Source organism: Aedes aegypti, chromosome 1 (genome assembly GCF_002204515.2).
Source record: "Aedes aegypti strain LVP_AGWG chromosome 1, AaegL5.0 Primary Assembly, whole genome shotgun sequence".
NCBI lineage: Eukaryota > Metazoa > Arthropoda > Insecta > Diptera > Culicidae > Aedes > Aedes aegypti.
The window spans coordinates 275159943-275179960 of record NC_035107.1 but is presented as its reverse complement, the minus strand read 5'-3'; the positions used below and the strand labels follow the sequence as shown (position 1 = coordinate 275179960).

At 40.5% G+C, this 20018-nt stretch overlaps 1 protein-coding gene across 5 annotated transcripts in view; it reads right to left on the bottom strand.

Moving 5' to 3' along the window:
* Positions 1-20018, bottom strand: part of LOC5577392 (dynein beta chain, ciliary) — a 90278-nt gene that overhangs the window by 33050 nt on the left and 37210 nt on the right. For 2 of the 5 annotated variants that reach the window (XM_021837864.1, XM_021837866.1), the window contains exons 10-12: positions 6790-6819; positions 4999-6381; positions 4679-4945 (exon numbers count right to left, since the gene is read on the bottom strand). In XM_021837864.1, the coding sequence (XP_021693556.1) occupies positions 4679-4945; positions 4999-6381; positions 6790-6819 (1680 nt within the window). Of the gene's footprint in view, positions 1-4417; positions 4454-4678; positions 4946-4998; positions 6382-6789; positions 6820-20018 lie in introns of all 5 variants that reach the window. The other 3 variants (XM_021837862.1, XM_021837863.1, XM_021837865.1) reach the window with 3 other exon arrangements.

Sequence of the window (20018 nt, the reverse complement as noted above, 5' to 3'; positions counted from 1 at the left end):
TAGCGCTTTGAGTATAGTGTTTCTTGAATTATCAGCACGTTCAGCTATTCTATGATAATTGCGCACCTTATATACACAAATTTTATCTCTAATGAGAAACTTTTCACTTGCTCCACGTGATTGGGAAATTGGCGGTGTTATAATTTAGTTATTTTTAGTTCTATGTCGAATTTAAATCTAAAACTTTTTTCATTGCAGTTTAAAACTGTCAGAGGGGACAACTTAAAAGTGGTACAAAAAATTATTTTCCGCAACTTTTTTCCGCTGAAAATATTAAAATAAGATTGCACGCCGCAAACTTGTTACGGAGTTATATTTAACAGGATAACAATCTTTCGCTGTATTATGCAATAATGGTTGAAAAATCTCAGGAATCTCTTACCTATCGTAATGTTCTGAATGGCTGCGAAGGTTTACGCATGAGTTTAAAACGTTAATTCACATATTCAGTAAAATATACCAATTATTTTCACTTACCCCATTTACCCACTTGCCCCGCGGTACCTCATTATCATTTTGCTATATGAGACCCCACTCGTAGATTAAGGCCAAGAGTTGATGAGTTAGCGTGGAATACGCGATTTACTTCATCGTTAGTCGGAAAACCCCCAACGCTTTGCAAAGGACGAAAACTTGTGAATGAATTGGAAGTCGAAATATTGCGATTAGGATTCATTTGTTGAGACACTTGGAGCAGATGAGATATTTAACCCGTATAGGCCTGAGTGAAAGAAAAATTACTAAAACTGTTACCGCTCAGCGAATACTTAACGGATTTCAATTATTTTTTGTCAGTATACTGGCACACATATCTAGTTTCTAAAAGTGGTCATAGGATCTCTGGAATGTTCTTGTGGCCGGAGTTATTGCGGTGGATCATTGGGTCAGGTCGGGTGACAAGAGTTCTGTGCTTCTATGCTCCTGGAGGTAGGCGAATTTCAAGTCACAGATAATTTCCTGAATCGGCTATAATGTGGCCACTATATCAAGGAGTTTGAAGAAAAATGCATCAACGTAAACCTTCTGATAATCGATTAAATTGAGTAATTATGTCAACTGCTTTTGATTGATCCTACAAATTACCATTTTCGAGTGCCCGGGATGCCTCAAATTTATGATAAAGTGCACAATTTGTGTCTCAACATCTGTGTGAAGCTTACGGAAACGCATTTTAGTGAACTATTATGTTCGATCCGTACTTTTAGAGATTTGAAATGGTTTAGCATCTAACAAATCTAGAGTCGGTTCTCCAGGGCATTAAGTCCGAGTGGCCACATCCAGTACATTCTAAACGATGCAATACACTTCATCAAAAATGTTGAATATCTGATCTTAATGATTTATGTAAATTAAAATTATTGCAATGAGAAATAAATAAAGATAACACTGTTCGACAAAAAAAAATTTTTTGGATGGATCAGGGACGCGTTCCTAAGGGTCTTGAAGTGCAAGAAAAGTGTAGAAAGAGGCCGTTATCAAATGATTTGCAGCACCCCTGGATTATTTTTTGATAAAGTTTGAAAATTTGGCATTTTTAATCACAAAAAGTGCAAGCAAAAGCAAAATATCAATATCTTTTGAAATTTAATTATTCAACCATTGAATTTGTCAAATCAATATTTTTTAGCACTGGATGACTTCAGGGAAACGTGCACTATTTCAGAAGAATATTGGCATCAATTTTGTACATGAATTTGGAATGTTAACGATCATTAAGCAAGTATGTGAGGATGTGCACCATATAAATACTACTTTTTTTTTTCTATTTCACACATCTTTTATATATTTCACACATTTCATTATATAATAATTATTAGAGGTTCAGGATGACGCTTGATTTAATTTGATTTGATTTTTTGCTCCATTAGATAAAGCAATGAGCAATGTAATCCAATAACATTTGATTTCAACAAGGATACGACTACGGAGAATTGATGTGTCTGTTATGTTTATATGGGCTGGAAATACAAAATTTATATAAGTTGGACACTGACATGTTAGTGGTCTTACATGCGTTAGCTGGTTTATCAGGAGACGATGTTTGTAAAAAAATGTGATAACATTGTTATTTGCGAATTCTAAATGCGAATTCAAATTCATGTACAAAATTGATGCCAATATTCTTCTGAAATAGTGCACATTTCCCTGAAGTCATCCAGTGCTAAAAAATATTGATTTGACAAATTCAATGGTTGAATAATTAAATTTCAAAAGATATTGATATTTTGCTTATTACACTTTTTGTGATTAAAAATGCCAAATTTTCAAACTTTATCAAAAAATAATCCAGGGGTGCTGCAAATCATTTGAAAACGTCCTCTTTCTACACTTTTCTTGCACTTCAAGACCCATATAAACGCGTCCCTGATCCATCCAAAAAAATTTTTTTGTCGAACAGTGTAATTTGGCATGTACCAAAAAACGCCTTTTTCTACCCGACTTGACCCAGTGACCCACCGCAATAACTCCGGCTACAGGAGTATTCCAGAGTTTCTCCGACCACTTCTAGAAACAAGATGTGTGGGCCAGTACACTGACCAAAAATTATTTGAATCCGTTAAGTATTCGCTGAGTGGTAAGGGTTTTAGTATTTTTGCTTTCACTCAGGCCTATACGGGTTAAAATTTGGATGCATGGGAGATGTAACAGAGTTGTTGAGGATGCTGGAGCTTAGAAATAACTGGTGTTCAGCTCTGTGGTGGATCGACGACACTCAGCCTTAAAGCCAGAAAATGTGTTCAAAAAACAAGATCTTAAACCAAGTGAGAAGATCTTTTTTCGCAGCATATACAAAAGATGTGGCTGCCAAAACCGTATGATACCACCAAAATATAAGTCCACTGGATGAAAAAGTAAAGTCCACCGCTTTTCAACATCCGGATATGAATTACGGAAAAGTCTGGAGGTCCGGAAGGAATACTAAGTATTGGTGCTTCCAGACATGTTAAGGATAGTACTGCAGTAATGTCTGTTTCCAGTCATATTGATGATTCAGAAGTTCGTCCTCAACAAGAAAATTCCTGAGAAATTCAGTACATATCTTATAAACCCTCGTGCTTACCAGGTACTTTTGGGCAGGGTTGGGAAAAATTCTGAAATTCACTCTATAGTAGCCAAGCAAAGCCAATCACAGTCAGCGAAGCCAGTGAAACTCACGCTCATCGCTGCTGTAGGCGAAAAGCCTTGAAAATTGCAAAACACCCGTTACTAAGGGCAACCCAAAATTACTATAGAAAAATGTTCTATTTCCCGCTGCATTTCCCGCATTTAGAGCCTTCAATGAAACTAACGATTTAGAAATTTCATGCACCCAACATAGGCTACTTGATGAGGTTCACGTTTTTGAACTACTGTACTGGGAAGAGCACGTAATTTTCGCGAAATTTAAGCCTACTACTATTACCATTCCCAGCACTCTTTTGGGTTCTTGGAAAGGACTATCCTTTACAGCCTGACGCTTCGGGTAAGAGCACAGTCGAGAAATGTCGGTATTCGAACTGTCGAACTGTCGAAATGTTGTCTTCGAAAAATCAAACATCTCTCGTTAATGACCTACATAAAATGCTATTCCTTTGCGGAGCCTTCCATGGCTTGTAATTTGATGAAAATTTGCGTCAAACAGCGACATGTCGCACATACAAAATTACACATGCCTAACATCAACCAATTACCATAAGAAAAAAAAAGTCTACATTCATAGCGGCACCGAGATGAAAGCGTGTAGCGACAGACGACACACTCTCCATTTAGTTCCAGTCGATAAAAATTCAAATTTCGATCTAGAAAACACACATCTCTGCGGCGGCATCTCGATTGCGTGTAATCATTTCGTAGCCAGTCATTAGAGAAACGTGACTGTGTCATCTTCCTAACTGCCTACATGGAACGCAACTGGTTGTTTGGTAGCTGGTCTCTTCCGCGTGTATCGAAAAATGCTTTCAGATCCACCTCAATCGACAAGATTGGAAAATTTTGCCCAGGCTTTGACTGCCAATTACGACGGATGGGGTCAATCAGCGTCGGTGGAATTATTTAGATTACCTTTTGGCGACGAGATTGCATTCCTGTGTTAGCTAGCATCGTCGGTCTTTGCTGGAATGGATGGTGCTTTCACCTGTCGAGCTGGTGAATAGGAAAGGGTGCTCTCTTATGTGCGGTGTATTACAACGTCACGGAATGCGCGGCATGCAATGTGTGTGAAGTGTGCACATACAAGAACAGTAATACGTTCACGGGAGATGAATTTCAATGAGAGTTTCCTTCCTAACTGGAGAAAGGTGACCTGACGGCGACACACAAGAGGCCTTGAAAGTGTCACATCCTGTGGCGAAAAAAAAGTTCTCTGCATGCAGTTTTACGGGACCTACAACACATACTAGCCGGGACGGTGCAGCAAACATGGTCTCTAAAGTTTTACCTTGATATCACTAAGGGTTGCATATTTTTGTTCACCCTTCACACCAAACCACACCGAAAAAAAGTGTACCAGACAGACGAAATAAAAAGGTATAAAGAAACACGATATACAATCATACAAACACAAACGTTCGACAGGGCACAGACTAGCTCTGCTTCCGACCGCTGTCCGTTTTTTTTCTGTTCTCTAAACTGGGTTTTGAGGGTTTCTGCTAGTCCAGAAAGTGACGGACGACAAAATTGACACATTAAACTCAATTACCTTGATTGCATCCTGGATCGATTTCACCTGGACGGCCACCACCGACAGGACCTCGACCGAGATTCGGTTGAACTCGTCGAAGCATCCCCAGGCCCCGGTCTGCGACAAACCCTTGTAGATGTTGCCGCACGATTTGTAGTCCATCTGTTCGGAGCAGTTGAACACGTACACCATAATGCCAAGGGCCCGACCCAGATCCTTGGTGGTTTCGGTTTTTCCCGTTCCGGCTGGACCCGCCGGCGCACCACCCATTATCAGGTGAAGGGACTGTGAAAATATCGCATTAGAATGTGAGTTTGTTTAGATCGCTAGATACTAACCTGAGTCAAAGTGATGTAACACCGATCGGTCAGAGGAGTGATGACCAAGCGAGGCGTGTTTCCGAGGTATTCGTAATCATAGCGGAACTGGGCGTCACATATGTTTGCGTAGCAATCGCTCAGATTCGTATCCCAGCGGTGTCGAAGCTGACTTTGCCATTGGAACGCTTGTCCGGTTTCGACCTTCTGCGTGATCATTTTGGCCACAACGTCTCGCGAGTGGACGTCGATCGTACAGATAGTCATGATCTTTTGGCGATCGCCTTGACTGAGATCGCCGCACAGCAGTACAATTAGGGCATTCAGTTGGATGATCTGTTTCTTCTGATAGTCCTTGAGAGCGTTTTCGTAACCTTCTTCAAGTCTGGCGAATGCCACGTTGACCTCCGTAGTCCACCAGATCTGCGTCGCACAAAGAGCCGGCTGAGCGGGCCAGTCGAAGACCCACTGATCTCGAGGTTTGTCTTCGTACGCATTAACAGATTTCTCAAACAGATCGTGAAGTGTGACTCGCATAGAATCCGTAACGCGGTTTAGCCAGATCTCGACCTTTCCACTGCAGTCACAGTTTTCCTTGAAGGCTACGTACTCCTCGTTCTCTTTGGATATCATTCCAACGGCACTCTTCTTTGATAATTTAGAAAACACCAACTTGGCGAGAGAATCGTACAGTTTTGTCAAATGCTTCGCCACCAGTTCCGGTTGGTTACCGTTGGACAGAATATCCAGCAAGTCAGCGGACGATACAAAGTAGAACCTGGGATACGCCAATCGCTTAGTTTCCAGATAATCGTTCAATGCCTTTTCGCAGAGCACCAACTCAGCTAGCAATCCTTCCAACTTGTCGCACAACCCATCCTTGTTCGTAGCCTTCACAATGTTCGGACTTGCTGTCACCTCGGCCAACAGCTTTTTGAACTCTCTATCAATCCCGTCGAATCGCTTGGAGTCTTCCGGCAGCTGGCTACGAATATCCTCTGAGCCTATGAATATGCTCTCCAAATACATCCACTTCCTCTGCACCTCGAACCACGCCGTGATGACCTGATCTGCGTTGGACAGGGACAGTTGCCACTTGGAAACTTCCGACAGGAAAAAGGCAATATATTTCGATGACATCAAGTTCTGTAGCTGCACCTGATTCTCTTCGAGCATTTCGATAACCTCTTCGGAAACTTTGAGCAGTTTTAGACCCGTGCGTTCGTGCACGTCGTACTCGAACTCCAGGTCGCGCCAGGCCACCCCCAGATCCCGTAGGATTTTCTCCATGCCCATCTCCTTGACCGATTTGTCGACGATGGTCTTCACCTCTTCCTCGTAGTTGTGCAGGTTAAGCTCCAGCAGGTCGGCCAGGGTCGTCGAGTCGTCCATCCGGAAACGGACCTACAAGTGCAGCGTACGCATATAGAATATACGAAGAAGAGAGGTCCGAAAGTAATAAATCAGTTAGGGAAGTTGTGTAATTTGTAATTCCATCCTGTTTGTTGGACGGGTAACAAAACAGAGCACACCAACACACGTGCATAAAACGGGAAAACAATGTGAAACTAAGGACCAGAAAGTTGGACTTGGGTTCGGATGGCTATAGAAGGAAGTTGAAGTTCACGGGAATGCAAGCGGAAACCAAACGGGCAAAAACCGGACCGGGTGGGCTGTCTGACCGTGGGCAGTTGGTCGGTGTAATACAGTTTCAAATTATGTGTAACTATTATGGCAGTCAGTGCACTCAGTGGTGTGTGCTAAAAGCGGGAAATGAGTTGAAGGTTGCGGAGGAGGCACACAGACACATACCAACATTTCCCTTCCATAAGTTTTCAACAGCTTAATTGTGGCGTTCGGTGGGCGGCAGCATTGTTTCGGCAGAGAAAATAAGAGAAAGAAAAATCACAGACAAACAGACGTCACACTCTCATCACTGTCCATCGACCACCTTTTTAACGGTCGATTCAAATATATTGTAGTTGGTCAATCCACCACTCGCAGCGCTCACATCGTTTTTGTTCGCGTTTGACGTTTGCACACTACCGCCATCTGTTGGTCGATCGGCCAAACACAACGATTTTAGCATTGGGCGTACATGTTTTCTCGACTATGATTTTGATCGCGTTTTGTTCTAAGTGTTACGTCTGTTTCTCTGTGGAAAAATGCTTACTGCATAAGCGTGTTTACACTCGAAAAACTTTGTGCCTCGGAACGGCTCTCAGCTCAGCAGCTGGATGCGGGACCAAATCTCCGTGCACTTTTATTTGATGTGTTTCTTTCGGGGTGTGTTGATCTTGCAAGTTGCGGGTAAATTGCTTTTGGATCTCTATTTGTCGAGTTAAATTAAATTCTAAATAGTTGCTTCGACCGGGAAACTTTGGGTAAACTAAAACTGTGGCAAAGCTGTGGCGACACCCTGCCGATAGGCAGGATCTGGCAGTTTTCACTTGCATAGAGGTGTTTGAGCACTGGGCGGTTGTATGAGGCATAATGGGCTTAGAAGTTGAACCAAACAATGCAGTCGGGTTCAGCAGATTTGCGTCAGTCAAGAAAACTATTATAATTACTCGTGATTGGAAAAACTACTCATAAATAAATGTTAAAATTCAAGTTAGGGGCTGTCCATTAATTACGTAAGACAATTTTAGAGGTTTTTCAACGGAAGTCGTTTGGTGGTCGAAGAACAGATTCTAGTGCATGTGGAGTCGAACGGAAGACGGAAATCCTTTAAATTGGTTGTTTTGCGTTGCGGAAGTTCGTTTACACCGTTACTTGGACGTGATTGGCTGGATATATTTTTCCCTGAATGGAGGAATGCGTTTGGCAGTGGTACAAACCTGAACCAGAGAATTTGTTTATTATAGAGAAGCGCGAATTCTGAAACCAAAGGTTCCAATCGAACCGTCAAACGTGGTTCCAATTGAGCAAATTCAATGAGATTCAAAGAGATGTTACGCAAAAGAGACGATGGATATGTGATAGTGAAAAGCAACACAAAAGTGACGTCATTGATAAGCTTGGTTTCTTATGGCGACTAACAGGATGACACGCACACTAAAGTTTTGTTTGAATGACCTCAATTGTTGATAGTCACTGCAAATATTGTTTATAAACAAAGTCAAAATCCTCTCCGCGTTCTCTAGTATAAACAAATTCTCTGACCTGAACCAGCTGTCGTTGCCGACTTCAGAGTCGGAGCGTGTGGTGAACGATATTCAAAGTAAGTTTGCCAAAGTTTTTGATAAGTCTTTGTTTACTCCGATAAAAGGTTTTGAGGCAGATCTAGTGTTGAAGAAAGGTGCATAACCGGTTTTTAAGCGTGCGTATGACGTTCTATTGCGTTTAAAGGACTAAGTTGTTGAACATTTGGAAAGTTTGGAAAAAGATGGCGTCATAACACCGATCGATGCGAGTGAGTGGGTATCGCCGGTGATCGTTGTAGTGAAGAAAGACGGCGGAATCAGGATGGTGATTGACTGCAAGCTACCTATCCGTTGCCGTTAGCACAAGACATGTTTGCTTCACTAGCTGGTGCTAAAGTGTTTTGTTCTTTAGATCTGACCGGAGCGTGTACACAGTTGTTGTTGTCTAAAAAGTCAAGAAAAATCATGATAATTAACTGTCAGGATACGGTGCTAAAAAATAGCGTTACACAGATTTTTGAACAGCCATTACTCTGAAACTAATGATTCGATTTTCAATTTTCTTCCACAGTAGTAAAGCTTGACTCTTCAACTAATAAATAAAAATATTCTACATAGTCGTAGCAAGGACCAAAGAGTTTCAAGGGGGCTGTGAAAGTATGTCCTCTTAAAAAAACAGCGTTACAATGGTTAAGAGCTCATATCTCAGCCATCAGACAAATGAATTTTAATTTTATTTCACCGTTGGGAACTTCCAAGACTAGCCTTTCGAGAAAAAATATCAGACATAGTCGTAGCAAGGGAAATTGAGAATGGGGGGCTTCCATTTGATATGTTTACCAAACCTATAAAAAAATATTTCGGCGCCGCTTTGCAATCAATTTTTGATTTTGTTTCACGATTCAACACTTCTAATGTAGACCTACAAAGCAAAAATATTAAACATGGTCGTAGCTAGGGAAAACAGTGTTAAGGGGCACTTATTAAATATGAGCCCTTTAACTTCAAAAAATCATAACTCTTTCATGCACTAACCGATTTTTGATTTTCTTTCACCATTTGAATGCTTAGAGTTGTGCCTTTGAGAGAAAAATAATATTATTCATAGCCGTAGCAAGATGTTAGGTTTTTAAGGGGCATACTTCCTTCGTGTTTCCGTTAGCCTATAAATCAAAATGAATCTATGAATCAAAAATCAAAGGGATGACGTAGCTTTATCTTCCAAAGATTTATTGTAGAAATCTAGTTAAAAATTAGAATAGAGGTGTACATTTTTGAAAACACTCAAAATTAATTTTAATTAAAAAGAACATAAAATATGTTTTTGTTCTATTTGCCAGTATCTTAAAATTGAAACAATTACTTGCATTTTTTTTGACAGTAAATCAATTGTAGAAGTCAAGTTAAGATGTTTGAATAATAATAGAAGTTTTTGATTACACTTAAAATTTATTTTATCCAAGAATTTGCTAAAACCCTAGTTCATTAGCCTTTTTTACCTGTAAATCAAAATGCAAAGCAATAACAAATATTATTTCCGGCATGATACAGCTTATAGAAGGAAAAAAACATGTTTGAGGAGAATTATAAATTTTCTGATAACACTCAAAATTTATCTTACCTAAGAAACTACGAAAAACCCTATTCTATGCGCTTGTTTGTCTATAAATGCAAATTCAATTCGATGGCATGTAGCTTTTCCGAATTAATTTGCTTATAGAAATTAGGTTAACATGTTTGAGCAGAAATAGAATTTTTGTATTACACGCAAAACTTATTTTACCCAAGAAAATAGGTAAACTATATTTCATAAACATATATATTTTAAAATCAAAATTCAAAGTGACAGTATGTCGTTTTTTCTCAACATTAAATTGATTTTAGAAGTCAAGCAAACATGTTTAAGAAGTAATACAGTTTTTTTACTACACTCAACATTTATTTTACCTAAGAAACTGTTTAGCTGTCAGGAAACGGTGCCACAAATTAACGGTCAACAAATTTTGAACAATCATTACTCTTAAACTAGGCATTCAATCTCCAATTTCTTTCATAGTTCAAAACCTTGACATTATAAGTAATTAATAAAAATATCCTACATAGTCGTAGCAAATTACAATGCTTCTTAAGGGGAGTATAAAAACAGGCCTTCCAAAAAAAAAACCGCGTTGCAATGGTTCAGAGGTTATATTGCAGCTCTCAGACAATAAAATTTCATTTTTCTTTCACCATCAAAAACGCTGGTATTTCAGGGGAAAATATCCGACATGTTCGTAATAAGGAAAATGGTGGATGGGGGGTTCCTCTTTTAAATGTTTACCAAACCTATAAAGAATATATCGGTGCGTTATTCAAGAAAATTTTAATTTTGTTTCACGATTCGACACTATCAGTGCAGATCTTAAAAAAAAATGAATATGGTCGTAGCTAGAGAAAACAGTGTTAAGGGACTCTCATTATAAAATTTCCCCATAACTTCAAAAATCATAACTTCATAATGAACTCACTGAGCTTCAATTTTCTTTTACAATTTGAAAGCTTAGAATTAGGTTTTTAAGGGGTGTAACGAGAAAAATCTTACATATATAACAGTTTTGATTTATGTTTTATGTCTAAAAAAAAATAATAAATTAGTATTTTTGCTTGGGCTCTAAGCGATTGATTGATGGGAAGGGAAAAATACACAGTTATTCAAACAGTTATGTCTGCAAAAGTAGTCATACCCTAGAACACATCAGATTTGAAAGTTATCATCAGTCATGGTCGTAGCTAGGAATAAAGTATCAAAAGGGGGAGGAATGGTTTTATCTTCCACATAAGCATTTCTCAATTCAGAATCATAATCTTCTTCGATAATTAGAAAAAAGTGTAAAATTTCTTCTTCCATGCTAATTGATTATTATTTTTTTGATGATATTTTTGAGTGATTTTTCCAATCACAAGTTCAAAAGCAGTAACGGTTTGACTTAAGTAATTTTTTTAAAGATTTTTTTATAAATGATTTAACTAAACATATTGAAGGATTAGCTTCATGGTGTTTTCAGCAAAATTGTAGATTTGAACGAGATGAACAAGACTGTTTTTGTGTATCGGATTTTGAGATAAATAGCTTTAAATTTTTCATCATAAATTACAGTTTAGTTTAACACTTATTACTTATAAACTCGTGATTAAAAAGAATATTCAAAATTATATGTTAAAATTTAAGTTATGTCTGATGTTCGGCCAAAATTACATTCAAATCGGTCCATAAATAACCAAGATAGGGGCCCAGATAGCCGTAGCGGTAAACGCACAGCTATTCAGCAAGACCAAGCTGAGGGTTGTGGGTTCGAATCCCACCGGTCGAGGATCTTTTCGGGTTGGAAATTTTCTCGACTTCCCAGGGCATAGAGTATCTTCGTACCTGCCACACGATATACGCATGCAAAAATGGTCATTGGCATAGTAAGCTCTCAGTTAATAACTGTGGAAGTGCTCATAAGAACACTGAGCTGAGAAGCAGGCTCAGTCCCAGTGGGGACGTAACGCCAGAAAAGAAGAAATAACCAAGATAAAGCTTACCAAAGTTGGTCATTTTGTATGGAATATCGAAAAAGTTGCAAATGTTTTGTCCAACACTGTATATCGTATGGCAGCCTTCAGCATGGCTTTGTTTTGTAGCCGCGGACTCTAACCACTTGGCTAAGGAAGCCACCCGCAGACACACAGGTACAACAAATATTTCTTCGTGGTTTTGGGATAACATATATTTTGAGTGTAATCAAAAGTTTATTTTTTTACTCAAACATGATCCCTCCATATCTATAAGTAAATTTATGCCGAACACACAACCATGGCTTTGAAATTTGGGTTTTTAGCAAACAGATTCATGAAATAAAGGTTTTCATTGCTTCTTAGGTAAAATAAATTTTGAGTGTTATCAAAAATTTCTCTTTCTTCTCAAACATGTTCACTTGACTTCTATAATCAATTTCATGAAGAAAAAACTAAATGCCGTTGCCGAATTTCGATTTACAATTAAACATGTTTATGAAACAGGACTTAACGTAGCTTTTCAGGTGAAATGAATTTTGAGTGTTATTAAAAACTGCTATTTATACACTTAACATCTAAACTTGTCTTCTTCAATCAGTTGTATATCGAAAAAAATACATGCCATTGCTTTGAATTTTCAGCCATAGGCAAACAGATTTAAAATAAGTTTTTTTTGTAGTTTTAGGGTAAAATCAGTTTAGAGTGTTTTCAAAAATGTGAACCTCTATACCAATTTGTTAACAAGACTTTTATAATCAATCCTATCGAGATAAAACTACGTCAAAAAAAATAACACAAAGAATGCCCCTCAAAAACCTAATATCTTACTACGACTATGTATAATATTATTTTTTTTTTAAAGACATAACTTTAAGCATTCAAATGGTGAAAGAAAATCAAAAATCGATTAGTCCATTATAAAGTTATGATTTTTTGAAGTTTTATGGCAATTTTTTAATGGAAGCCCCTTACTTCTATATTTCCTAGCTGCGACCATGTTTAGTATTTTTCTTTTGAAAATCAACATTAGAAGTATCGAATCGTGAAATAAAATCAAAAATTGATTGCATAACGGAACAGAAATATTTTTTTATAGGTTTGGTAAACATTCCAAATGGGAGCCCCCCATTCTCCATTTACCTTGCTACGACGCTGTTTGTTATTTTTCCATGCAGTGCTGGTCCTGAATGTTTCCAACGGTGAAATAAAACTAAAATTTATTTGTGTGATGGCTGAGATATGAGCCCTAAACCATTGTAACGCTGTTTTATCTCAGGTTGACCATCTTTGCCCAGCCCCTTACAGACCGTCTACCTTGCTACGACCATGTGTGTTATTTTTCTATATGCGTTTGACTACAATGTTTTCGTTAGTGAAAAACTTTCAGCATTTGGACAAATATATGTGAAGTTATGATTTTTTGAAAAGTCCGTGTACCGCTGTTTTGGGGTCACCGTAGTCTACGGGTGTTTTTTTCTCACAGTAGCGTGACAGTTAATACGATCAAAGGTTTGTTTTCGTATAATCGTTTGCCACAAGGTGCTTCTTCAAGTGCTGCTATTTTCCAGCGAGTAATGGATCAAGTTTTGAAAGGCATTGATGGTGTTTATTGCTACTTAGACGATGTTTTAATAGTGGGTGAGGATTATGAGGACTGTTTGAGAAAGCTTTATTTGGTTTTAGAGCGACTTTCTAATGCCAACATTAAAGTTAGTTTGCAAAAATGCAAGTGGTTTGTGACAAGTTTGCCATTTCTAGGTCATGTGTTGATTGATAAAGGTTTGTTGCCGTGTCCAGAGAAGGTCGAGACGATTTGCAGAGCCAAGGTTCCGAACAACGTCATCGATCTTAAGGCATTTTTGGGTTTGATAAATTACTACGGTAAGTTTATTCCTAATTTATCCTCACGTTTAAGCTGTTTGTATCGTTTACTCAAAAAAGACGTTAAGTTTGTCTGGACCGATGAGTGTCGTCGTGTGTTTGATCAAAGTAAGCAATCGTTGTTGTCTTCAAAGCTCTCGATGTTTTTCGATCCACAAAAGCCTGTCATTGTTGTGACAGATGCTAGTAGTTATGGGTTAGGTGGCGTGATTGCACACGAAATCAATGGAGAAGAGAGGCCGATAAGTTTTACCTCCTTCAGTTTAACGAATGCTCAAAAATCCTACCCAATTTTACACTTGGAAGCATTGGTCGTTGTGAGCACAATAAAAAAGTTTCACAAGTTTTTGTTTGGACAGAAGTTTACTGTGTATACCGACCATAAGCCGTTGATAGGCATATTTGGCAAGGAAGGCAAAAATTCGTTGTTTGTGACGCGTCTGCAGAGATATGTAATGGAACTGAACATCTACGATTTCGACATTGTTCACAGACCGTCATCAAAAATGGGCAATGCAGATTTTTGCTCAAGGTTTCCTTTACCAGTTGAAGTGCCAGTTTCGTTGCTACAAGAGTTTATCAAAAGTTTGAATGTTTACGATGAGTTTCCTTTGGACCATGTTTCAATTGCAAAAGAGTCAGAACAAGACGAGTTTATTCAAAGAGTTGTTTCATACATGAGGCATGGATGGCCAAAAAACTTGGAATGTTGTTTGTTGGACGTTTATGCACAACATCAAGATCTCGACCTGGTCGATGGTTGTTTATTGTACCAGGATCGTGTGTTTATTCCTGCTAGTTTGCAAAAGCAGTTGATGAAGTTGTTGCATCGGAATCATTCAGGAATCACCAAAATTAAGCAAATGGCAAGAAGGGCAGTTTACTGGTATGGCATGAACAGTGACATTGAAAGTTTCGTCAAATCATGTAGTGTGTGTTGCCAGATGAATGTAGTTTCAAAGCCAGTTTCAAATACCAGTTGGATTCCTACAACAAAACCGTTTACCCGTATTCATGCAGACTTCTTCTACTTAGACAAGAAGGTTTTTTTTGGTCATTGGGGACAGTTTTTCAAAATGGTTTGAAGTTTAATATATGAAGTTTAGAACACTGCCGTGAATCGCAAGTCAGTCCCATCTGTAAAAAGTAGGCATTGAGAAAATGGGCTGCGAAGTTTTCAAACTCGTTTTCCATACGAATATTCAAAAAATTCCAGAGGATTGTAACATGTTCCAATCTTAATTAAACTTTCACAACTTGCTTTCCACTACAATATCTTTCCGAGAAAAATATAAAGATGATCAAAACAAGTTACATTTTTGTGTTCCACGATGCGAAAGTCTGTAGTGGGACTGATATGCGGTTACTTTTCATTATGGGACAATTCGACTTGCTGTTTTTTCCTAATTTTTCCGAACAAAATATATTATTTTATTAGTGTAGCTGAAAGAGCATTGGAAGAGATGTTGAAAACTAAACTCAACTCAATTTTGACGAAAATGCAGATGGGACTGACTTGCGATTCACGGCAGAACAGATGCCAGGAAAGTCATTTCAAAGTTTATTTGAAGCGTTTTCGCTAGGTTTGGGTTACGTGACGCAGTTGTTACTGATGGCGGACCACCGTTTAGCTCGAAAAAGTTCATCGTTTTCTTCGAGAAACATGGAGTGAAGGTGATGAAGAGTCCACCGTACAACCCATCGAGCAACGGTCAAGCGGAGCGCATGGTCAGAGTAGTGAAGGAAGGTTAAAAGAAGTTTTTGTTGGATCCGGATATGATTGGTTTAAGTACTGAAGACAGATTTTGTTCTTTTTGTTTGGTTATCGAAATACTTGTTTGGAAGATGGACATTCGTTTCCGTCCGAGAGATTGTTTAGTTTTAAGCCTAAAACGCTGTTGGATTTAATCCATCCAAAGAATAGTTTTAAACATCATTCGACGAAGCCCAAGGAAGTGGATAAGCGTGTTGTAAATAGTCCTAGTCGTAAGAAACATGACTGGATTGACAAGTTGCGTCCTGGAGATATTGTTTACTATAAAAATTTTAGACCTACGGATATTAGACGATGGTTAGAAGCCGAATATCTCAGACGTATCTCATCAAATGTTTTTCAGGTTTCCGTTGGAGGGAGTGTCTATTCTGCTCACCGAAATCAGCTAAAGCTGGCTGGCACCCCAAAGCGCCGAGGTTTGTTCTTGGGGAGGAGCGAGAGGAACCAACGCAGTAAACGTACTAGAGAGGACGATGACGATGACGATAGGTTTAGCGATGACGATGAAGAGGACTTTTACGGTTTTCCTTGGGATTCTTTCATCTACAGTGACGGGGGCGGTCGTAACGGTGTTTCAAGCCGTAGTCCTCAGGCGGAGGTTGGTGTTCCGCGCCGTCGAAGTGCGTCACACGTGGAGGAGGATCTTCGAAGATCGTCGAGTTTGCCGGCTGAAGAGGTCGAGCCGCAGGCTGGTCCGTCGCATCTAGCTGTGTGCCAGTCGTCACCATCGAAGAATCGACAGGAGAGTTTCAGGCGTTCTAAGCGACTTCAGCGTCTGAAGAAGGATGTCGATTATGAGTACTACTAGTTGTGTATTATTGATCAGTTTTGTTTGTTTATATGCCATGAAGGCGTTCCAATGGACTAGTTTATCGGTAGTCATGTTTTGCCGAGTTCAAAAGTTTTCGGTAGTTCAGTTTTACCGTTCGTTTTAAATGTAGACGGCAGTGAAGTTTAGCCGTAGTTTTGTTTGAAGTGTCCGGCAGTCGAGTTTTGTCGAAAGTCAGTAGAGTGGCAGTCAGGTTTTGCTGCATATTCTATTGTAAATATGTTTCAAAACTAAAAGGGGGAGAACTGTAGCATCCACCCTAGCTACACCACTGGCTGTCTGGAACAGCAGTGGCAATCGTTCAATAAACGAATCAGTTTATCTACTGACTGCACACCCGAACAGACGCGCGTTTCATATCATTACGTATACCGTATCACAGTTTCGGTCATAAGTGATTAATTACCGTTTAGAACCCAATCTCCCTCGAGATATTACAGTATGAAAACAATCCATTTACGCGGAAAAAAGAAGGGCGATTAAAGGTCAGATTACTGCAAGGTCTTGTGGAGTCCGTAGTAAGCACGACTTCCGGCAACGATGCGTCTTCGAATATCTCTGCTGCAGTTGTTATCCGATGTTATTAATGATCCGAGGTAGACAAATTTGTCCACCACCTCGAACTCATCCCCGTCGATCATCACGCGTCTGCCAATGCGAGATCTATCGCGCTCGGTTCCTCCAGCCAGCAGATATTACGTAGCAGACTTCGACGAATTTACCTTCGATCCAATCCGATCTGCTTCACGTTTCAGCCTGGTATACTGTTCAGAAACCACCTGGAACGTTCTTCCGACAATGTCCACGTCGTCAGCAGAACACATAAGGGCCCATTCACAAATTTCATAACGCTAGAAGGGGTGGGTGGGTGTCCTAGCGATGTTACTGCCCATACAAAAAATGAATAACATTCATACAAAAAGCGTTACAAGGGGGTGGGTGGGTGCCCGAAATGGCCAATTTCAGCGTTATGAAATAAATGAATGAACCCTAAACTGACTGGATTTATTAAAGATTGAACAGGAGGCAGGAAGGACCATCGCCTTGTCAAAGTCCTTGGCGTGTTTCAAACGGGTCCGATAATGCATCCGATATCTTCACACAGCACTATCCATCGTTGTTAGTTTCCCGGAAAAACCATTATCGTCCACAATCTTCCATAGCTCTGCAGTCTTCGCTGTCGATGGTATCATAGGCCGCTTTGAAATCGATGAATAGGTGGTGCGTAGGGACTTGATATTCGCGACACTTTTGGAGGATCTGCCGCAACATAAAGATTTGGTCTGTCGTAGATCGCTCGTCCACAAAACCGGCTTGATAACCAGTGCTGGGAATGGTAATAGTAGTAGGCTTGAATTTTCGCGAAAATCACGTGGCTCTCCCAGTACAGTAGTTCAAAAACGTGAATCTCATCAAGTAGCCTCTGTTGGGTGCACGAATTTTCTAAATCATGAGTGTCATTGAAGGCTCTAAATGCGGGAAATGCAGCGGGAAATAGAACATTTTTGTACAGTAATTTTGGGTTGCCATTAGCAACGGGTGTTTTACAATTTTCAAGGCATTTTGCCTACAGCAGCGATGGGCGTGAGTTTCACTGGCTTCGCTGACTGTGATTGACTTTGTTTGGCTACTGTAGAGTGAATTTCAGATTTTTTCCCAACCTTGTTGATAACTTCCCACAAATCTGCTAGCCAGTGGCGATAGACGGCAGAAGATGATCTGGGAAAGCACTGTATAGGCTGCGTTAAGAATGGTGATAGCTCGATAGTTCTCACATTCTAACTTGTCACCCTTTTTGTATATTGGGTATATTATTCCCTCCTTCCACTCCTCCTGTAGCTGTTCTGTATCCCAGATCCTGGCTATCAATCGGTGCAGACAAGTGGCCAACCTGTCCGGGCTCATTTTAATAAGTTCCGCTCCAACACCATCCTTTCCAGCTGCTTTATTGTTCTTGAGAGCATCCTTAACTTCACCTATTGTGGGAGTTAGCACGTCTCTCTCATCCGCTGTACTGATGACGCCATTCCTCCTGCTGTCTTGATCTTCCTCCTCTGTGCCGTTTAGCTGTTCATCGTAGTGCTGCTTTCACCTTTCAATCACCTCACGTTCGTCCGTCAAGATACCTCCAAGATACCAGCCTTTGCGGGATGCATTGATTTTCTTGTAGAACTTACGTGTTTCTTGAGAACGATACAGCTGCTCCATCTCTTCGCACTCCAACTCTTCCAGGCGGCGCTTTTTATCCCGAAATAGATGGGTTTGCTGTCTTCGCTTCTGTGTGTATCGTTCCACGTTTTGACGGGTGCTTTGCTGCAGCATCATCGCCCGCGCTGCATTCTTCTCGTCCAAAACCGTCTGACACTTCTCGTCGAACCAACTGTTCCGTCGATTCCCTTCCACGAACCCAATGGTACCTTCCGCTGCGTTGTTAATGGTTGCTTTGAGACTACTCCAGCAGTCCTCAAGAGGGGCTTCGGTGAGCTCTCCCTCTTCCGGCAACGCTGCTTCAAGGCTTTGCGCGTAATCAGTTGCGACATCCGGTAGCTTGAGTACCAGATTGTACCGTGGCGGGCGTCGGTACCGAATGTTGTTCATAACGGAGAGTCGTTGGCGCACTTTAACCGTCACTAGGTACTGTGCATTGCGCGATTATTTTTCGCGACGGTGATCTTGAAAACATTTTGAAATGCGTGTAGATCGCCACAGGTACTTCAAATCGTTTCGATGTCTTCTGCGCGATTATGCCGGATTGTCCAAGGCATGATCGCGCAGAAGACACCGAAACGGTTTGGAGCACCTGCGGCGATCTACAAACGTTTTTTAAGATAGTCGCCGCGAGAATTTTTCGCGCCACGCATAATAGTGGCTCGAATCGATGTTTGCGCCGCGATAGGTTCTGACTTCGATAATGTCCGAGAAGTGTCTTCCATCAATCAAAACATGGTCGATTTGCGATTCAGTCTGTTGGGGTGATCTCCAGGTGTATCGATACGGGAGGCTGTGCTGGAAGTAGGTACTACGTATGGCCATGTGTTTGGAGGCGGCAAAATCAATCAGTCTAAGACCGTTTTCGTTCGTAAGCTGGTGAGCGCTGTACTTCCCTATAATCGGTCTAAATTCCTCCTCTTGGCCAACCTGAGCGTTGAGATATCCGATAACGATTTTGACATCATGGCTTGGGCAGCCGTCGTATTCACGTTCCAGCTGCGCGTAGAATGCGTCCTTATCGTCATCGTCACTTGCTAGGTGAGGGCTGTACACGTTGATTATGCTGATATTGAAGAAACGGCCTTTGATCCTCAACTTGCACATTCTGTTGTCGATTGGCCACCACCCATTCACGCGCCTCTGCATTTCGCCCATCACGATAAAAGCTGTGCCCAGCTCATGTCTTTTGCCGCAGCTCTGGTAGATGTTATAACCACCCCCCTATACTTATGTACCGTCGACCCTTTACAGCAAACCTCCTGCAGCGCTACGATGTCGAAATTGAGACTTACAGTTCCATGATCCGAGTTTCCAATCGTTAGTCCGTTTTCGATGCCTGGGTCTATGCCGATTGTTCCGGTACGAATTTACATTGTATGCTTCCTGTTCTGATGATTTTTACGGCTGGCTTGTAAGGCCTGCATCAACCCCCTGTCTCGCCCGAGGATCATCGAGCATGTTTAGAGTCCCACACTGATACTAGGACGATGATCAGCCGCTCCTAACATGGAGATCAGACGCTCTGATAAACTACACCCTCAGAAGAGAGGAGCCCCCCTTTCCAGTGAGCATACGACCAAGGTCCCACCAGGGTTGGTTACCCGATCTTCCCTATGATTACTCGTACCCCAGACGGCACCATGGGGAGGTAGGGTTAGGAGTT